At 35.2% G+C, this 20,465-nt stretch overlaps 1 protein-coding gene across 1 annotated transcript in view; it reads right to left on the bottom strand.

Annotated features, from left to right (window-relative positions):
* LOC106064135 (serine-rich adhesin for platelets-like) overlaps positions 1-18,401 on the bottom strand; it is a 77,695-nt gene extending 59,294 nt beyond the window's left edge. Inside the window, exons 1-5 of the mRNA XM_056038903.1 lie at positions 17,876-18,401; positions 13,800-13,920; positions 7,206-8,162; positions 4,790-4,834; positions 3,751-3,888 (exon numbers count right to left, since the gene is read on the bottom strand). Of these exons, the coding sequence (XP_055894878.1) occupies positions 3,751-3,888; positions 4,790-4,834; positions 7,206-8,162; positions 13,800-13,920; positions 17,876-17,913 (1,299 nt within the window). The 5' untranslated portion in view covers positions 17,914-18,401. The remainder of the gene's footprint in view (positions 1-3,750; positions 3,889-4,789; positions 4,835-7,205; positions 8,163-13,799; positions 13,921-17,875) is intronic.
* Positions 18,402-20,465: the final 2,064 nt, after the last annotated feature.

The raw sequence follows: 20,465 nt of genomic DNA, 5'->3' as shown, positions 1-20,465 counted from the left end.
TTATTACACAGACAAACCCAGGGGAGAAGACATTTTTTTTTAATGACACGACTAGCCTATTATTTGTCCAGAAAAATAAAAGGAGGATAATAGGATGGGGGATCAAGTTCTGATCGCGGAAAGGGAAGACAGATGGAAAAAAACAAGGCAGAGATAGAGAGAGAGGCGGAGGGAAGGCATGGAGAGGGAAGGAAGGCAGATATAAAGGAAGAATAAGTGAAAAGAACCATTGAGTTATAAATTGAGTTATAAATGAGTCTTTACTGAATAATTCGAAAGAAATTTTCAACCACTAGCTCAACTTCCGGATCAAAAAAGGTTTTAAAAAAAACGGACTATACTTGTAAGCTATATTTGAAAAGTTTTGAAAACTACTGCACTAGGTTTTTTAAGGAGAGGTGAATCCTGAAACATTTTGTAAGTTAAATTATCCAGAGTTTTGAGAGCTATTGCAATGAGGTTATCCCAATCAGTCGAACCCTGAGAGATGATGGCTGTTTCAATCAACATTTATAATGTGTGGGCCTAATTGAAAAGAACAATTGCATGTCTGTAGTTACAGAGTCGAAAAATAGAAGACTGTGACTGAAGATCAATCCATTGAAACATTTGGGAATGACACATTATTTACTTTGTATTTGCATCAGACAATGTTCGGTGTCAATGTAACAGTGACAACACTGCCAAAAGTTAAAGACACACGACACTCACAAAAGACAAATCAATCTGTGGCGATGTGAATTTTCAATCAGACATAGTGAGATGAGCTTGACTACTCCACAGTGAGGAGATTAGAGGTACTTGTTAACACATCCACTTGTGCGATTATTGACTCCAAGAAATTGATTACGGTGTGTATTATTTTCTACGGCGAATACTTCAGGCACACTATTGACAGCATAAAAAAAAAATTTCTGAAACCAGTTTCCCCTTAGTAAGCACAAAAAAAAAAATAATAATAATAATAAGCCCACTTACTATGGAGTTTCCTAATCAATATATTCCTGATAGCGATAGGGAGACATGTATGGCCTTCTATTTTTAGTGCTTAGAGACAATGATAGAAAGTGACTATTTAGTGTGGCCTTCTTTCACAGCCAAAGTATGAACAAGAAACGCTGAGACGCTACGTTTGGAACAGTTCAGTATCTGTGACAACAAACACTGTACAGGACTCAAAGGGAAGTTACAGTATTTAGACTCGTGGAGATTTTATATGGAGCTAGTCATGCTAGTGGGATATGAAATGCATTTTTTTTTTTAAATGTTTAAAGTACTTAGTAAGTAATGCTCTCTGATACCTTATCTTTCTGGATATTTTTTTTTTAAAGAAGGGGGGAGCGAACTTTTTTTTTTAAGTCTGTTAAAAGTAATCTACACTTCATCAATGGAAATGTAATGAATGTAACAGAAGAAACAAGAAATGTATTAGACAACATATGATTCCATAAGGGCGGACTGATAACTCTATTTCTAACTTAAAGAAAACAACGCACACACGGGTCTGAATATTGACCTAAAAAACTGTTTTAAAAAACCGACCCGCTCAATGTGGAACTACACTAAGAAACGTATTACACTATGAGATCATAGTCATTCCGGACATATTTGTTTTCTGTTTGGTTTCGTTGTTTATTACGTAGGTGTTAGGGTTAAACGTTGACTGGCTAGTTGGGCCACACGAAGAACTAGGGGATCATCTGTAGCTGAAAGACTCTATAGGAAATGCATGAGGCCCATTTTATTACTACCAATGTTTCATCAATACCATATCACTTTTATTCGTCTATGTACTATAACAACTATCTGATCATAGTAACCAGCAGCTAGCAAGAATCGGTTGTTACATTTATGTTCAGTACGACAAGATCTGTGTGTCGTTATTGATTTCAACAAGCAAAGAGTGTGAATAAAGAGTCTGTGTGTGTGTGTGTGAGAGAGAGAGGAGCAAATATAAATACAGTGTGATACAGCAAGGCCAATATGATGCCGGGGACAGAACGGATGTAAAACAGACCTGCTCCAATGTGTGAGCTGATGTCATTCCACCTGTTCCAGACGAGAAACACTATTTTTTTTTAAACGTACTGACTGACCGAATTTTGGAAATGAGGCCAAAGAAATCCCTCAAGCTGCATCTATAAATCAAATGGTAGGGTGAAAAGTCCTCGGTTTGGTTTGTTATTTTGAGACCATGAAAAGACGGCGACTTAGCAAGGTGTATGTGTTGATAGAAAAATAATACTTGTACATCTCTAGTTATATGCAGGATGTTTTTACAAAGTAAACGTAAATAAGTAACGAGGCCTAGATGTTTTTACATAAAAGACTAGATTTTTTGTAAGTAGCAAAAAAACGCAAATCTCGAAGTTTCTTTTTCACACAAATTACTGTCATTATTTTCAACCAATCAATTAAACATGCATCGCAAAACCTACAGTATGGGGGCGATGCGTAGCAAATTTCAGTAACACATAAGCAACTTTTGTAATAGTTCTCAAAATTAAAAAAATAATAATAATAAAATAAAATAAAATAAAAAGGGGGGTGCGGATGATGTTAACTTGAGTCTGTGCATTGTAATGTTTTTGAGTACATGTAGGAAGTCAGTCCTACAAGTGTCACAAAAAACACAAGGTAAGGAAATTCACACTTATAGTCCAGACCTGTACTAGTAGGTGTTATAAGTCGAATGTTACTCCCTACAACTAGTACACTACTACTACTACTAGGGAAATCATTCCAAAGTGTGGACCACTTACACCAATCTATAGGTTAATTACATCATTTTAATTGAAGGGCTTTAGAAGGTAATGGGTAAGTAGATGAGGGATATTGTTGACTTTGAAAACAGTCTGAAATGCACTAACTCATCTCATTCACTTTCCAAATGACCTGGCAATACACTATACAGTACAGTGAGAGTACATTTTCTAATATATAATATAAGTTGACAATAGTTCAATCAATATGTCTATCAATTCCAGCTCTCCACCCCAAAGCTGAACACAGTCTAAACTAAGCAAGAGACAATTCAGATAATGAGATTTAATAAAAACTAACAAGTAGACTTGCATATTTAGTGATAATTTCAAGTGGAACCAGCAGATAGGCAGCATGTTGGTAGAACTAATATATATAAATATAAGAGAACTCAATAAAACATTAAGAAACTGGAACAGACACAAAATAGAGCAGTGAGATTCATAACAAACAAATACTCACATTTGACTAGAGTAACCCCTTTAGAAAAATCACTAAATTTAGAAAGCCTTAGGACTGAAGACTCAAAAGTAAAGTAGCAATTATACATAAAATACTGAACCATAATCTTCAAATACAAAAACAAAATTTAATAAAATACTCTGAAAGACACAAAGATAAAGGCACATTCCTTGTCCCATATGCTAGGACAAATTTGTACAAATACTCCTTCTTCCCTAGTGCTATAAGAGCATGGAATGGGTTGCCTGGGCTAGCCAGGAAAACCAGTGACTTGGCAGAATTTAAGTCATTGGCTAATATGCATGACTGAATGCATGACGCGTAGGACGTTATCAACTTCTTTTTTTAAGTAATGTCTGTATTATATAAGATAAGAAGAGAGTGGCTTCATGGTGCATTAAAAAAAAAAAAACAAGAAAAAAAACAACACTTTTTTGCCCTTTTTTTCCTTACACCTTAAAGAAGGCAAAGTAGTCATGTGAAATCCCATCTAGGGTGTTCAACAAAAGTAAGCTGAATAATTACCTGTGTGATTGTTGGTTTCAAAATATCCTTGCTCTGTAGTCGTTCTTGCATAATAGCCTGAGAGACACTGAAAGACATTTTATCTGATTTCTGGGGGGTCTCAATGGCTGAATGAAGTGGTTGGACTTCTGTCATTTCCTACAAGCCAAGAGAATATCATTTGTTTATAGGCGACAAAGTATAATAATGTAGACATTGGAATTAAAAGAGTGTTATGAATTATGGCAGTATTATCATATAAGTACTACCTATTATGCATGCATTGTTTCTAAGGCTGAGCGAGATACAAAATTATCATTATCCCCCCCTAAAAAAAGAATATTAATTATAAAACATATGATCAATTCTAGTACTGAACAGTTAAATATATGTGTAACATTAGATGTACACACCATATATATAAATTGTGACAGCAGTAACTCCTTCAGATTGACAGATAACTAAATAGGTCAAGGACATGTTTTTTATTCTATGTTTTTCTTTCAGCACTACTTAATTGGTGTAACAATGTTTATTATTCTATTTTGCTGCATAAGACTCAAAGGTGCTGGACAAATGCTGGATCTATGACCACCAAGAACAGTTACATTTAGTAGACTAGGGACTCAGCAGTTTTCATCACAGCTACTACATTCATTGGCCCAATATTTTTGGGTTGTTTTTTTTTTGGTCAATGTAAGGTAGCACCCAAACCAAGGGGTTCATCGGAAGCTACAAAAAAATGTCTAGGACTTTGTCATCAGCACAGAAATTAAACATTAATGAGTTTCTCTTGCTTATATGCCTGAACAAGAATTTCTCAAATGCTGAGATTTGTCCTCAATTTCAAGTGAAACCACAGAAAGGCTCCAAAAAATATGTTGTTGTTTATTTAATCTTTCTTCAAAAAAATAAAACAAAGCTAGAATTAATAGGAGTATGCAATTAATTTAGATTCTGTTAATGCATCAGAGTAAAAATTATTTTTTTCATGCACATAAGAAAAAACTGATTTACATAAACACAACCCAGACAAATTAAAATGGCTATAATAACTCACCTTAAATATGTCATTAAGGTCACTTTTTGATGATAGTGCATTATTCTAAATAGAAAGTGGAAAAGAAAAAGTTATATAGATATTATTTCTAAATATCTATGTATAAAATGTTCTTTATTCTTAAATCTATAAGATCTATGCACATTTCTCCATATTTTTGTCATGACCATGTCCTGGAATAACCTTTAATGTGTGATACTCCAACAAGAGTCATTTCTACCAATTCAATTCACTGCAGCCACAGGATGAGCTTTTAACAGCTTTTTTTTCAACATATAAATTTTATAGGTTGTTTTTTTTTAATTCCTCTTCCTTTTTCCTGTGTTTATGATTTAGCATAGAAAATATCATGGTGTTTTCTTTCAAATAAAACAAATAAAAGTTTTATTGGGTGGGTTGGGGGGGGGGGGGGGAGCAGATGTTAAGTTTTCCTTTTTTTTTTTTTAAACAATGAGGCAGAAGGTTTCTGTAGGAAGAAACGTTTTAGAAGGCAAGTATTTTCTCAGCTTTTCAAAAGCATGGGGTTGCTTTATTAGCTATGGTCATGATACAAACAAGTGAATAAAAATGTTCATTTGTGGTTCTAGTCGTATCTAGACTAGTAACTTTTATTTGCCTACTCTATTCTTGTATTCTCAATTTCAGAAATCTTTCCAATGGATACTAAGACTAAAATAATAATTGAAAGGCTTATCTGCAAGTCTAAATATGTGAAAAGAGTGCAGTATTTCAAGTGGCTACTCAGACCAAGATGTGACCATAGTATGCCACACATAATGAAGACAACACCATTGTCTTTAAGTTAAATATGTAATAAGGGATAGATCAACTTTTGGGTCTCAAATGTATGTCCCATGGATTTTGTAAGAGTAACCTAGCTGTCTCTTTCAAAAGCCATCTGCTGCCAGTGTATATCATATGATCTGGTCTTGCCTTTAACCTTGCCTGCCCTTACCTACACCTAGCCAGCAAAGCTGTCAAATAATAATGAGTTCTTCTATACTGACCACACATGCATTAAAAATTCCTTTCAGACCTTGCGGTCTATAGGGCGGATGATGAAAAGGTCATCTGTTTCTGTGGCCTAAAGTTAACAAGGGTGTCATGTGGCCAGCACAATGACCAGCCGCCTTTACTTTTCCCCAAAAATCCCAGTCTTCACCAAGATTTGAACGAGGGACCCCCAATTCAGAAGCCAAGTGCTTTACCGCTCAGCCACCGCACCTCTTACACATTCATCAGCCAGAACAAATTATTTTAGTGTAACTTTACCATCATATGATCATAATAGAGTGCAGTCACTTTAAGTGGAAAGGGTCAAGAAACTTAGATGCTCTCAATATAATAAATTAACCAAGGTTTAAACTAATGGTGATCATGGTAATGATAAGATCGGGTGTCATACTTATTTTAAATAAATACTCTCAAAATATCTACTTTTTTACCTTTGCCTAGTTATTTATGAATTTACTAAAATGCCAGCTATAATTAGCTGCTTATTTCTAGTTCATATTATTTGTTCATTTCATCTGCAATGTTCATTGAAGTAGTTGGTTATAACATTTGTTTGAAGCAATCTATTCTCTTTAACTAGTAAATGTGCATTACCAAATACTTAATATACTGTCTTTTTTAAAAGTAGCTAAAAAAAATTTAAGAGCCACAAGTCTCCACAGGAGAATGATATACAGTGCTGTATTTAGACTTGAAAAGGCCTAGAAGCTAATTGAGATAGATATGGCCTTTTTGGGGCCCTTTAAAAGTCGAGATATTATGTGTCAGTGTTAAATATTTCTTGTGTTGCTAAGATGAAAAGGAGGGGACAAGAAAAAAAAAATTAAATCTAAACCATGAATTCAAATGAGAAAGACAAAAATTAGCTAACTATTTTATTCAATACATTTTGTGGTTAATTGTGTAGTTTAGGTTCTATATCATCCCTTACATCTAGGATTTATAACTAGATATGTGTTAAACATAGTCTGGCAAAACCAGACAAATGGAAACTGTAAAAACTGAAATGTTACAATCAGTGCTTTTTTTGTAAAAAAAAAAATAGGTGCCAGTACTCAGTGATTAGGTGCTGGTACTCAGTAGTTGATTGCCTAACTTTTAACTACTAAAAATTAATAATATACGTTAAAATACAAGAAAAGGAATAATTTTTCCACAAAAAAAAGCCTTGGTAATAATAATAATAATACATGGAAAGTCTACATAATTATATTAATGAAGTGTTTTTTTAGTTCAACTAAATTAGGATTTAACCCTATCCTTTCCTGTGAGTACAGATTATTCACAATTGTAACCCATCAATTTTGTTCTACTGCATGCTTTTATCCTAAGTGACTGGTTTGGAAATACAAAAACATCATCAAGTGCCCTCTAACTATAATTATGTGAAGACAAAGCTTACCTCAGTAGGTATTTGTAATTTTAGCTTGTTTTTTTCTGTAGACTGTACACTAGATTTGGTAACAGGCAAGGAAGAATTTAACTTGGAATTTGATGTGCTTAAACCATTTAGACCAATAATACTTCCTTTGGGTGGGGTTGTAGATTTGGGTCTCTGGTGAGGACTTGAGCTTGATTTAACAAAGGTTGTGGGTGATGTACGAGAGGAGGCAGACAGCACTGGAGATATAGATGTGGAAGGTGCCGAAGATGTTGCAGGTAAGGACTGCTTGGGTGCATGGGATGTTTGAATGTTTTGGTGATCTTTACTGCCTGACAAAGGAGGAAGAGGACCTGATTGGACAGCTACTTCTGGGACAAGTGAACTACTTGTAGTGTCCAAAGATGAGACAACTGATTTAGATTTTGAGGAACTAGTGTGCACTGTGTGAGAAGCACTAGCCTCTTTTGCAGGAGATCTGGTAGAAACAGATGAAGACGCTGGTTTCAATTTTGATGACATTGGAAGTTGGGGCGGTGTGTGCTCTTTCACTGGCTGACTGCCATCTTTGTTGCCGTCTCCAATAGGAATGTCTTTAGATGATTGTGGCGATGAAACTGTCTGTGCTAGAGGACTAGAAGAGGATGTCAAAACTGATTCATTTGATGCTGATGCTTGATTAGAAACTGGCTGCTTTGAAGGCTTTGATTGAGTGGTTGGTAATGTGCTAGGTTGCTGTTTAGGATGCGGCTTTTTGCTCTCTGATGTTGATGCAGTATTTAGTTGTTTGGTACTCGCTTTAGAACTGCCAACATTATTGTTTTGCTGAGTTTGACTTGGTGGTGGTGGTGGTGGAGGTGGTGGTGGTGGTGGAGGTGGTGGTTGACCAGTGTCTAGTACTGAAGTTAAACATCTGGCAAAAGGACCCAAGATTTCTTGTATCTTCCTAGACAGTGGATCAGAATCACTGCTTCGAATCTGGATAAGAATAGCAAATAAATTTGAAATTAATGATACTTTAAACAAAAATTTTTTGTGAAGCTTTTCATGAAATAAATTAATATTTTTAAATTCTTTTTAAATTCCACAACACTGAAACAGTATTTTCATTTGTTGTCAACAGACAAGTGCATGAGAAAGAAATTACCCTCAAAGCATGTTAAATGGAACTAAGGTGGAGGAGCGAGGGGGGAGTAAAGTAAGTTGTAACTGGCAAGATCTCCATATATACAAGTGGTAGGTCTACAATTAGCTATTATCTAAAGCCTCGCAAAATTGTGTGGATTATGATAGTTTTAACATTTCAACATTTCAACTACACATTTAAAAAAAAAAAAAAAAAAAAAAAGAAAATTCAGTCACTTTTTACACCATCTTAACTGACTCGGCCACTTTGTATCCATTCCTACCAGTTCAAGTCTGAAATGAATCAAGTCAGTGAGATAATTGCTGAAACTAAAGAGGTTTGGACCTAGGTGAACATCCCCCCCCCCCCAGACACTGTGCCACCGCATTAGAGAAACAAAACCCTATTTTTGTTCGTTGTTTAAATCCCAGTTCTAGGCTGTTTTGTTAAAACAAGCAAGACTACAAGTAGAGTTGAGTAAACAGGCGAGCCACAACATTTAGATGTCCGTGTAGACTATGTCAACATGACCCAAACACGCGCGACTCCCCTCTCCGGCACACACACACTCAGTGATGAAGTGGACGTAGACTGGCAAGTTTCGCACCCGTGTATCTAGTGACATGTTTGATTGACAACAGCACACAAACCACAAAGGAGGTAATTTAGAAGTTCACACTGGCCTACTACAGTTACGTCAATGAAAAGAGACATGTCTACGATATCCCTAAAACTGCAAAGTGAACTGAATACATCTACATGGAGAATACCGAAAGAAGCAGAACGGAGGAGCGCACCAGAGCAGACTTTTTTTTTCCACCAGTAATAATCTGGGAGACGACTGACATAACTTCTTAAACCTAAGCTGCACCCCTAAGATGAGGCGTATTGATATGGCATTTACTTTCAAAAATAAAATTCGCGTCTGTTGTGATAATTTAAAAATCTTCACAGTCAACATATTTTAGTTTGGGAAAATTTACAACCGATTAAAAATCGATGTCCCTGTTGTTGTTTTTTAAAGTAGTTAAAACTTATAAGTGTCTTTTTTTTTCCTTTGTACCCACGTTCTGACACTAAGACTTTAAAAATATATGTGTACTTTAAAAGAAAAGCATAATTACTGCCATGTCTCTTAATACTGCGAAATTTATCTCCATTGTTTTATATATAAAAAAATCTTTTAACTAATTACCACTAGCTAATTTTGTGAATGTACTGTCTCCGGCAATGAATAATTGTGCAAGCAAAGTTTCAACTTGATCGAGACTGAGAAGTGAGAGAGTACAAGATGTGTACCTGACAGACAGAGTGGATAGAAGCTTTGTAAAACATATAACGCTGGGGGTGAATCATTTCAGTATGGAACTGGCCAACACAAATAATTCATCGGGGATTAGACCATCTAAAGATCTTTAAGAGAATGAAAATATGAATGCAAAATTCATTTTAAAACATCACCGTCTTAACGAAAATTGGAGGTACATTTTTAATTACACGTAACGGTGTACGGTCTACACAAGAAATTACATGTAGCTAATCAATGGCTTGTGTGTTTTTAATCAATATGATGATCATTACACCACAATCGGCATTTAGAACCAAACATAATGTGGAGTTGTATTTACTAAAGTATAATGAGGTGATCTTATAGAAGTTGTATTGAACACAAATGAATTGGTAATGTATTTATCTCCTAGAGGTTCCAGTAAAAAAAAAAAAAAAGTATTATCAAAGATTGTGATTTTCGGTAGCGTTCAGGACTACCTGTATACACTGGGTAGGATAATGCACAGTTCTAATCTCACTCGGGAGGGTGGACAATTAGCTGATAAATGAGACACAACTCAGTGTGGACGAAGAGAAAGGGTCAAGTGACCTGGGGGCTGTTCATTTCGGAACACTAGCAATCCAATTCAAAACCAGTGGCTATGACTGGGCGCCACGCCACCCCCGCCACGCGGTGTTACTTGTCAGTGCGTGCTGTCTGTCTCGAGTCCGATAACGACCCACTAGGTCAGTGGTTCTCAGCCTTGGGTGTTAGGTCTCAAGTGACCTTGTGATGTGTAACGAGTAGGGGTAAGCGTGTGTAAATACTAGAGAATCAAATCTATAGCAACACTTGTAATAATATTAATAATAATGAATAATAATAATCCCAAATCCGAAAAATACGGAGGTGTGGGTAGGAGTGAACTTCCCCCCTGATGAATATCCTCTGAAGGGGTCATCACCCGTAGCTTACGCAATTAGGGGTTACGAAGGTCACGCATGACTGCAAAATAGTCCATATCGAGTGATCCCTTTGTCGTTGTTTAAGAAACGATAATTCTTTTTGTATTTGTTAAAGAAACGATATTAACAACAGTCTCCGGTTTCTAAACCAGACCACAACACAACATGCAAGTAACAATAGTTGCCTTTCCTAATAAGTTCGGCCAGGCTATTAGAATGTACCATGTTTGTCATGACCTACACAGAGTCCATATAACACGAATATTTCAACTTTATAACCATAAATAACCCCCAATCCCTGTTTCTGTTTATTTGATATGTCCACCAGACAACCAACTAACATTTCGAGCAAGTCATTAGGTCACGTGTCAGCCTTCTACACCGGCTCGCTTTTCTCTTGGTGTTGGGAGAAGGTTCAAAAAGGGGAAAAGGGCGCACCATCATGGACAGATGGAGTGTGACCGAGACAACAGGAAATCAGTGCAAAGATAATCAACATTGCCCGAGCACGCGCGTGCCTAACAACCACGTACACTGAGTGTATTCTTGCCCATGAAGAAAAGAAGGTGTCTCGAATAACATAGAATAGACCAAATGAGTCCATCTTAACGCGCCCGTTGCAATATTATCATGTAACAATCATCCAAATATAATCTAGATGTTTCAGACAGAATGTCAAGACGGCAAGCAATCTTTACATCTGTAGACTTGCTATCAGGAGATAGCCATCCTAATAGAAATGGCTGAAATATTGTCACACAAGCAAGCTGTGCGTTACTTAGTGGCCATCATTATAAGTTATTCTCTATTCTTTTTTCCCCCTAGGCCTCGTTGAGTTTTGGCGATGTTTGTAGTGTAAATAGTACATTTACTATCACCCATGCCTGATTCGCCGCCCTAGTGCCCAGAAACCATTTCTGAACGGCGAAAAATGTGAGGTCGTAAAGTAAAAAATATGGTTCGAACACAGACATGGAAATGGAGCGTTATGGTGGATACGATATCAAATACCTAATTATCATTCCGTTTAATGAGCGTCGTCAGCTTTTAAGGAATCCTTGCAACAAATGTCTGCTTTGATCGTATTTAGTGGTTTGTAGTTGTCTTTACTTTTACACTTTAGTGGAGTAACATGAAGTACCCCTTCTCTAATCTGATGCCATATCGACTCTTAGAAAAAGGAAGTGATGGGAAATGTTTATTTATTCTTTTCTGGATTGAACGCTAGTATGCGCGTTCTTAACTTTATGTGCACTTTGGACTACAGTACGCATCACGTGTATAAAAGACTTTGATGTTTGGTGTATGCGAGGAAAACAGAATTGTATGCTGTTATTATATGGAACACACAGGACAGACATAACTACATCCCAGGTGTATCACAGCACACACACATACTTTCAGCGCTGTCAACAAATAAAAGTGTTCAATGGGTCTGGGATAACCCTGGGGTTAGGGAGTGGATGCTGTCGATTAAATTGTCATTTTGAGAAAAAGCGAAATTGCAGTGGAGGGTACAGACTAAAGCTGGAAGCGATGGAGCTGGAGGGGAAGGAAATGTCAGCGCTTCACAGACCTCATTATTGAATAAACATGAGTTTTAAACTCTCGTAATGCTGGAGAGCACATGGTTTTTGAGGTTGTTTGTTTTTTTATATATAATCTTCATTGATGCCTCGACATTCTTGTATTAGAATCGAGAAACTAACAGACATTAACACTAAAACAAAGACCAGCCTTTGTAAGCTCTATCTGTACTTTAAAACATCTATACGAGTGTCTTGCAAGCGCCGTCCAGAAAACACACACATACAAAATACCATAAGAGAAAGCGCCAGTAGTGAGATAAAACATTTTAATAGAGCTGCAAGTATACACCGATGAGATTACCTAATGTATGCTATTGTTACAAATGCAAGGCGCTCTAGATATACTGTTCTGGTTCCAAGTGAGAGTTTAGAGGGCATCCAACATCAGGTGCTCACGCTTCGGGGAAGAGAGCTTTAGTGGGGCATAAAAACACAAGACTCTCGGGCTTCATTGAAAGTGGGAGATCAGGGGGGGGGGGGGGCATACAAAACCAGATGTTCAGATTTCGGGAAACGAGAGCTCAGAGGACATGCAACATCAGCCACACTGGCTTAAGATAAAGATAAAAATCGAACGAAAAAAAGGAATCGGTAGAAGACATAAGGGCAACACTACAAAAAGATACAGCGCCTTATCAGGCTCCATAGCAAGCATCAGACCGTCAAAGATCTAGAAGATTGAAGCCTTAAGTAACGTAAGACTACTGTACTGTTCCAGATCAGCATTGTGAATCATGTTTAGACTTTGACAAATTTGTCACACGCAAATCACCAAAAGTTGTAGTAAAAACAGAAATATCTATGGCAGTAGCCGAAAGGCTTAACATTAAACAAAAACCCCACCAACCACTGCAGCAGTTCAATTGGTTTCCCCTGAAATGTCAACAGCATGACCTTTCGCGATAGAACAGAGGGAGAGAGGGAATAACGGCTGCTGATACAATAATTACTGCCATCTACTACTGTTAGATTGGCCTTGGTTGTCCCGGGAGTACGACATTACTATTGCTCCTAACTGCAGCCTATCATTCCACGGATGATGGTTATACCCGGGGAATTATTTATTGAAAACCCTAGGCACACACAAAAATTGATGAATCTTGGTCATAGGCTTTCATTGTACTTTCATTTCAGGTATCGATTTACATCAACATTTACTCCCTCTATGTCTCTCATATCATGCTTTCTACTATTTTCTAACTGGTTCTACATGTACAAATAATATATATTTTATAGATACATATAATGTAAATGTTCTAAGATCTTTTCTATTTGGGGATTAAAGTCTATATTCTTAAAAAGTTAAGTGTTTAGAGAAGGGGTAAACTTTTAGGGTGTCACATCAAGGTACTAGAGTTCAAATACCAGACAACTTAACTCTACTGAAAATGGTATAAAAATACCAAAAGAGCTGCTGGCTGCCTGTTGTGCTGATTAGCTTTATTAGGCAAGAACTCAATCAAAAGTGAACATTACATCATCACAGGAGTATTATATATGCACCAGAACTGCATTTTACCAGTCTTTGATGTTCTAGTAACACTTTAATACATCAAATAACAGGCAAATTCTTAGCATATTTAGTAAATTATGTGTTATGTTGTCCATCTAACAATTCTGTGACATTTAAACTAGGATTTAGGAAGGTGAAAAGAAAATACTTACATATTCCCTGCTAAAAGAATTATCGCCATGAACAGCTTGCTGGTTATCTGGCTCCGCCAAAGGTTTTGCTTGATTGACCCGAGCAAGACGGGCCTCCTCTCTTCTACGTTCATCAGGTTTACTGAAAATATTTTTAAAATAATTTAACTTTTAATCTCATATATAAGCTCTAGTGCAATTTTAGGAATAATTTCATGAGGGCTTTTTATTCAAAACATATATTAAAGAAACTTTTTTGTTTATTTAAAAAAAAAATATCCATTAAAAATACTATGACAAAATGTAAACATGAAGATATAGAAAAAAGTTATTTTATTTATGTTGCCACATTTTTACAGAAATAAAGCCTCTATCATTTCAATTGAGAGACAGCTTGAAGAAAAAAAGCTTTAATAAAAAATAGGGACTTCATAGAATCACCATGACCAGCAGAGGACCAAAACAATGGGTGTGTAATTATGAAATAGTCACCAATGTTACAGTACAGAGGGAAAAATATTATGAGTATAACAAATCTCAGTGGACACACTAACTTAATAAATCTCTCAACAGCAAACATCTCAAGTCCCTCCTCAAATGTCAACTAACATTTACACAATATTACCATCTATGTTTGTTTAATTATATTTATATCCACCCCCTATGTTGCTAACAATGAAAACAAGTGATAAAAACAAAGCAAATCTGGAGTAGAAGTTTGAAACAGAAGTACAATGTTTCTTAATTGCACTAAAAAAATGTTTACAAAATGAATGTTAATGAGTCACATGGAAAAAAAATTAATTAAGTACATTAAACAAATGAATACTCATAACTAGGTTAAAGAAAAAAATAAACATTGAACAGTTTCCTCCAGCATATTTCAATAGATTTTCTCCTTTACTATGATGTTCCAAAAGATGTGATAATCACTACCAGTACATCTCAGTCATTTAGTTCAAGGAGGTTAGTGTGCATGTCCCTGGGACATATATGATATTTTGCAACATTCCATTTATAGCATTCAATGCAAAGTATTTTAATATAGAGTAAATGTCTTTGGGAAAATTTCCCACTAATCAGCAGTCCTAAAACTAATGAGAATTACTAGGTAGGGTTATAGTATATGCCAGACAGGATTGACTAACTTATTTACACACATATATGCCCTGCCTAAACACCATTATAAAGCTCAGTGATTTTGTAACAAAAAAGAAAATGCCCCTAAAAAGTCACAGGGTTGGAAAAGTATATGATGAACAATGAAATCTTTTACTTTATATCCTGACATTTCAGCATATATTTTCAACTAGATTTCATGAGGGTATTCCAGAAAAAGACTGATGAAAAATTGTTATAGAAGTGGTGTAACAATAAACCACCACACACACACACACACAAGTGTTTCAATAGATAAGAACTCTTAAAAATAAAAAAGACCAAGAAAAATTGATAAAAAAAGAAGATAAATTATGATAAGATTTGGTCTTCTGTCACCTTACTCTCCAAAAGGATAATAAGGAAAGACACTGTCAATTTGAGAAAGCTGGGCAATATAAATTTATAAGAGGAAAATGTCTTAACATTAATCCTTTTCTATAAAGTATGTTGGACATTTACAACAATTCTTAACAAAAAAAAAACATACGAGTCTATTAATCAGACCAAAAAGTTTAAATAGCACCCAATAATATTAAAGTTTACAGGTTAACGTCTGAAGTGGCTAGGCTAAAATTAAGTCTTGATACAAATATATTAAGCCATACATACAAATGATAAGGTATCTAATTAGTATCTATGATAAAACAACTGCACTATGATGACTATGTCTTAAGACCTAGATTTACTAAATTATTCAATTCTAAAATTTCTAGACATACAACTACTGAGCTCAAGTTTTTTAAGATTTAAGATATGCATGAGGATTTATAATCTACTCTAGTCTATAATAGATTCAGAGTTTATGTTGGAAGAAGATCTAAGCAGATGGGCAAGAAGTGGGGATGGAGAGAATCACCCAGCACCAAGACGTCTATCTTTATATATATATAATAACATAATACATCTACAAAACATAGTCATAGATCTATACAATACATATTAGATAAAGGCTATATTTAATAATAATCTAGAATTATTATAATCTACTACTGGCTGATTGGTAAAAAAGGGTTTGGCTCCTGTATCGATAGCTAGTATAAATCCCAATGTAGACAGGGACTTCAGATGTTCAGGACACTTTTGAATTCATTCAACACCATAGGTACATGCATATTTTGCGGAAGTAAAGGAGGTTGGTAGCTGCACTGGCCATGTGACACTCCATAAACCATCAGCAATAAAAACAGATGAGCTTTACACGATCTGATCCCATAAATCATATTAAGGTCTGCAAGGGTTACCTTTTTTTTTTACAATAATAATCTAGATCTATATTATGTATATATATTATTCAAATAATGGATTGATGATATAGAATATTTCTATAAATCATTTGTGTGTATCCATAGACTAGATATTTGTCTAGTATAATATAGAATTATAGATCTAGACTTAAGATAAATTAAATACATTTTGACATCTAGATTGAATCTAGCCTAGATCTATATATATATAGAATATTGACCCGATCAAAGATATAGGATTAGCTGTAAATATCAAATAAACAGACGTAGACCAAATGGTTTGCAGTCATTGAGGATGAGGTGGGGTATTCCAGCGGTTAGGATATTCGTTTAAAACATCTAAAAAATCCAGAGAAATGATTGCAAAAAAGTGAGTAAAGGGCGCTAAACTCTAAACCTGGGTAGATGAAACTCGTAAACTAGGGAGAGTAACTTAATTCATCTAGATCTAGGAGGTGCAGGTGATCTTGGCTGACCAAAGGCCATGGGAGCATTCCAAGAAAGAAAACCAGGCTGAACCCAGAGTCAATGGGCCTCCTGGCATATAACACATTGACACACAAACTAATCGAGAACGAAGAAGTAACTTAATTGCCAAGTCATTGGTTTTCCTGGCTGATTCAGGCAACCCATTGGATGCTCTAATAGCTCTAGGACTCTAGGGAAGAAGGAGCACTTGTTACAAATTTTACAAGTTTGTCTTAGCATTTGGAATACGAAACATGCCTTTTTCTTTGTGTCTGAGTATTTTATTGCTTTTAGTTTTTATTTTCGTAAATTATTGTTCAGTGTAATGTATTATTGCTACTTTGTAGTCTTCTGTCCTGAAGGGTCTCTAAATTTTACTAATGTAGTAACTAATGGTGTTACTCTTCAAATGTTCTAACTTTGGATATTTTACTAGAATTTACTAAATCTAGACCTAAATCTAATTTCAATGCGTTTGAATATAGTTATTTTACTAATGTAATGGTGTTGCTCTAATGATCTAAAGCTAACCCAATGTGAAAATTCATTTGTTATAAATCTCGTGGCTCATACACATAGAATAAACTAATTAACTATCATAGATCTAGAAGTGATCTAAAATCTAGATCAATATTACATATCTTCTAAGCTATAACTATAGACAATATATATGATTAGATCTGGATGTAAAATCTACACTATTAATTATACTATTAAATATATTATTATTATACTATAAATAGATCTAGACCTAAGCCTAAGTATAATTATATATATATGTAACCATAGTCTATAGATACAGATCTAGACTAGATTGTCACTAGATAGATCTAATCTACATACATAGTAACATGGGAGTCTCAGTCTAGAATACACTTAATTACAGACTTTTAGTAACACTACAGAGACTACTAGATTAAGATTAAAGAGTCAACTTATTAGACTAAATTTTAAAATATAAAAAAACGTGTCTTTCTAGATTCTAGACCTAGACTAGCTGTCTAGATCTAGATCTAGTTAAAGATACTGTAGTCTAGATATTTTCTATTAAATCAAGATATAGATCTAGATATGGATGAAACTAATTTATAAAGTCTGATAAAGAAATTGACATCAGTCGATCAGAATAATCAGACATGCTAACCCAAACAACAAGATTTAAAAATTGGATTAGCCTAGCATGGAAGTATTGGAAGACATTTTAATAAAATTAGAATTACAGACCTGTTACTGTTACTACTGTTACTGTTGGTGGAAGACATTGTTTTCTTTAAGTAATCCACAGAATTAATAGAAAACTTTAAGATGAACCACTAATTTTGATGCTCCATTTCCAAACATAAGAAATGAATACGCAAACACAGAAATCCGATTAGGCCTAATAAGCTGTTAACTCAAATCGGAATCGGTAAACGATAACCCTGCTTGGCTACATGTTGATCGTTCTGTCCACACTCAACGAGAATAAAGGTTCCCTTTTTTCAAATGAAAAAGATTATCACAATTCTGAAATTATCAGGTATACATTCCATTCTATAATCTGACAGTGTTTAGACGACAATAGACTGACTTAAATGAAATATTCTGAAATATTTGCACACATCCTCCATGTAAGGATATTTACAAGTCTTCTTTGCCAAATCAATACGCCACAGCTGAAATTGTTTATTTCGTGATTCATCAAAATAAAAAATGTCTTAATTTTTCTAAGCGATTGCAACTATAAAAGATTAATATCGCACACTTTTTTCTACTTATTTTATAAATGAATTTAATTTTCTTGAACTCTGACTTTATCACTAGGAAACTATTTCTTTTTGCGGAGGAGTAGGTAAAAGAAAAAAACTCCGTGACGTAATTTCAAAGGTCATGTGACCTGTCTGATCTCCCTTAACAAAATGAAAAGTATAGCCTACTTTCGATTTCGAACTGATAGTGTAATGCTAGAATAACATTTATTTAGCTAACAATTAATCACCTAATTCTACTTTTTAATATTTTATTAATCTGAAACTTTTTTTTTTCGAAATATCAAAGAAATGATATAAGATGTGATTTTTGTATTACGGTATTCTTACTGTGTGAAAATAAAAAAGTGCTACTTTGGTTAATTGGAAAATTTCCGAGTTATCTGGTCTTGATCTTACTCGTTTACAGTGGCGCAATGATACAGTGTCGAACAAATGATTGGGGGCTTGCCCCCCCCCCCCCCCTCAAGCCTTTTTTTTTAATGGATAAGCGTAACCGATTTTAATCCCTATCTTTATTCTATAAGTGGCCCCAATTTTGCTTCAGTTTACTATACTGCATAATAGCTAGATTATAATATTGTTATAATAAATGAACAGTTTTTATGTTTATAGTTCGTCCATCGTGGTTTAATGATGACCATTTTTGTCATCCGGGGGGGGGGGGGGAGGGCTGTGCCTCCTCGTGTGGCTTGTTAGACCTATGTGAGCCCGAAATGTTCGGCTTCACCCTTGGAATGTTATTGGTTTAAATGGTTATATAATAATAATCAAGATAAAAGTAGCCTATTTGATTCTATCTAGTAAATGAAAGCTTACAGGCGTATAAAATCTAAAAACATAATCGAATCCCAGATTAAACTAACATTTTATTGCTTTCTATAAAGATATAGAATCTAACTGTGCAGAGGTTTAGGAAACACTTGTAAAAGCTCTGCGCTAGAGCTTTTTTTTTTTTCATGGCCCATAAAGTTCTTGATCACCTATATAGAATGTTGAACAAAAGTTGAAAAGTATGAATATGTACATAAAGAGAAGCTATTATGGACCTAAAATTGTTTGCTTGTTTTTGTTTTCGTTTAACATTTTAGTACAGTTAACATAATACGGTATAACTGTGTTTCTTATGCATAGGCGAACTAGGCAGCCACGTGGGCCAACAATTGGTGGGAGCCTCGCACAGGATTAAAATAAACGAGAAAAAAAAATGCAAAACTTGGATCAGATCATCAAATATAAAGTTGAGCACTATGACCCTTATGTTTTCTAGTCTAACTCTGGTCTCTTTTACGGAAATGGCGATATATGAATTTCAGATATTTGTCTATTTAAATATAAACACAGGGGGGGGGGGGGCTTTTAATAAATTGCGTTTTTTTTTTCGCTGTTTCTTTTTTATTTTTTAAATTTCATTTAGGGCCAGCAAATTCACTTTACCTCCGATTATCCAAGGCCGGTCCTGTTGATGAGATCGAAAGCTCTTTAGGAGTTCACATTTTACTTATGGGTGAGTGCAGTATTGTAGGGCTATGTGCCCACACTATGTATGTGTGTATGAGCCTCCTAAGCAGCAAGGGAAAATACACTGAGTAATTTAGAGGCGCGTTGGCTGAGTGAGTTTCGGGCTCTAATCCTGCTGAATACTAGGCTTTTTACTTTCGGGATCTTTAGGGCACCCCTGAGTCCATCCAGCTCTAATGGGTAGTTGAAGAAAGTGAAGGCGGTTGGTCGTTGTGCTGGCTACACGACACCCTCGTTAACATTGGGCCATAGAAACAGATTACCTTTACATCATCTGCTCTATAGATCGCAATGTCTGAAAGGGGAACGCTTTTTCTACCTTTTTTTTTTTACTGATTACCTTACTAAGATTCGCGCCCATTCGCTCCATATGTTGATGAGGAATCTATAGTTGTGTTAGCCAGGTAGAGTTATTTAGGCGGTACTAGCACTTATAATCATAATACACAAATGAGATTGGACCATAGTGTTCCGAGCATGCTATAAGCATGAAAGTAGCGCTATATAAAAAAAAAGCTATAAAGCTATAAACAAAGGTAATCTGT

This window comes from Biomphalaria glabrata, chromosome 8, assembly GCF_947242115.1.
Source record: "Biomphalaria glabrata chromosome 8, xgBioGlab47.1, whole genome shotgun sequence".
Taxonomy (NCBI): Eukaryota; Metazoa; Mollusca; class Gastropoda; family Planorbidae; genus Biomphalaria; species Biomphalaria glabrata.
Note: the sequence above shows the minus strand (reverse complement) of the source record. Positions and strands in the feature narration are given on the sequence as shown.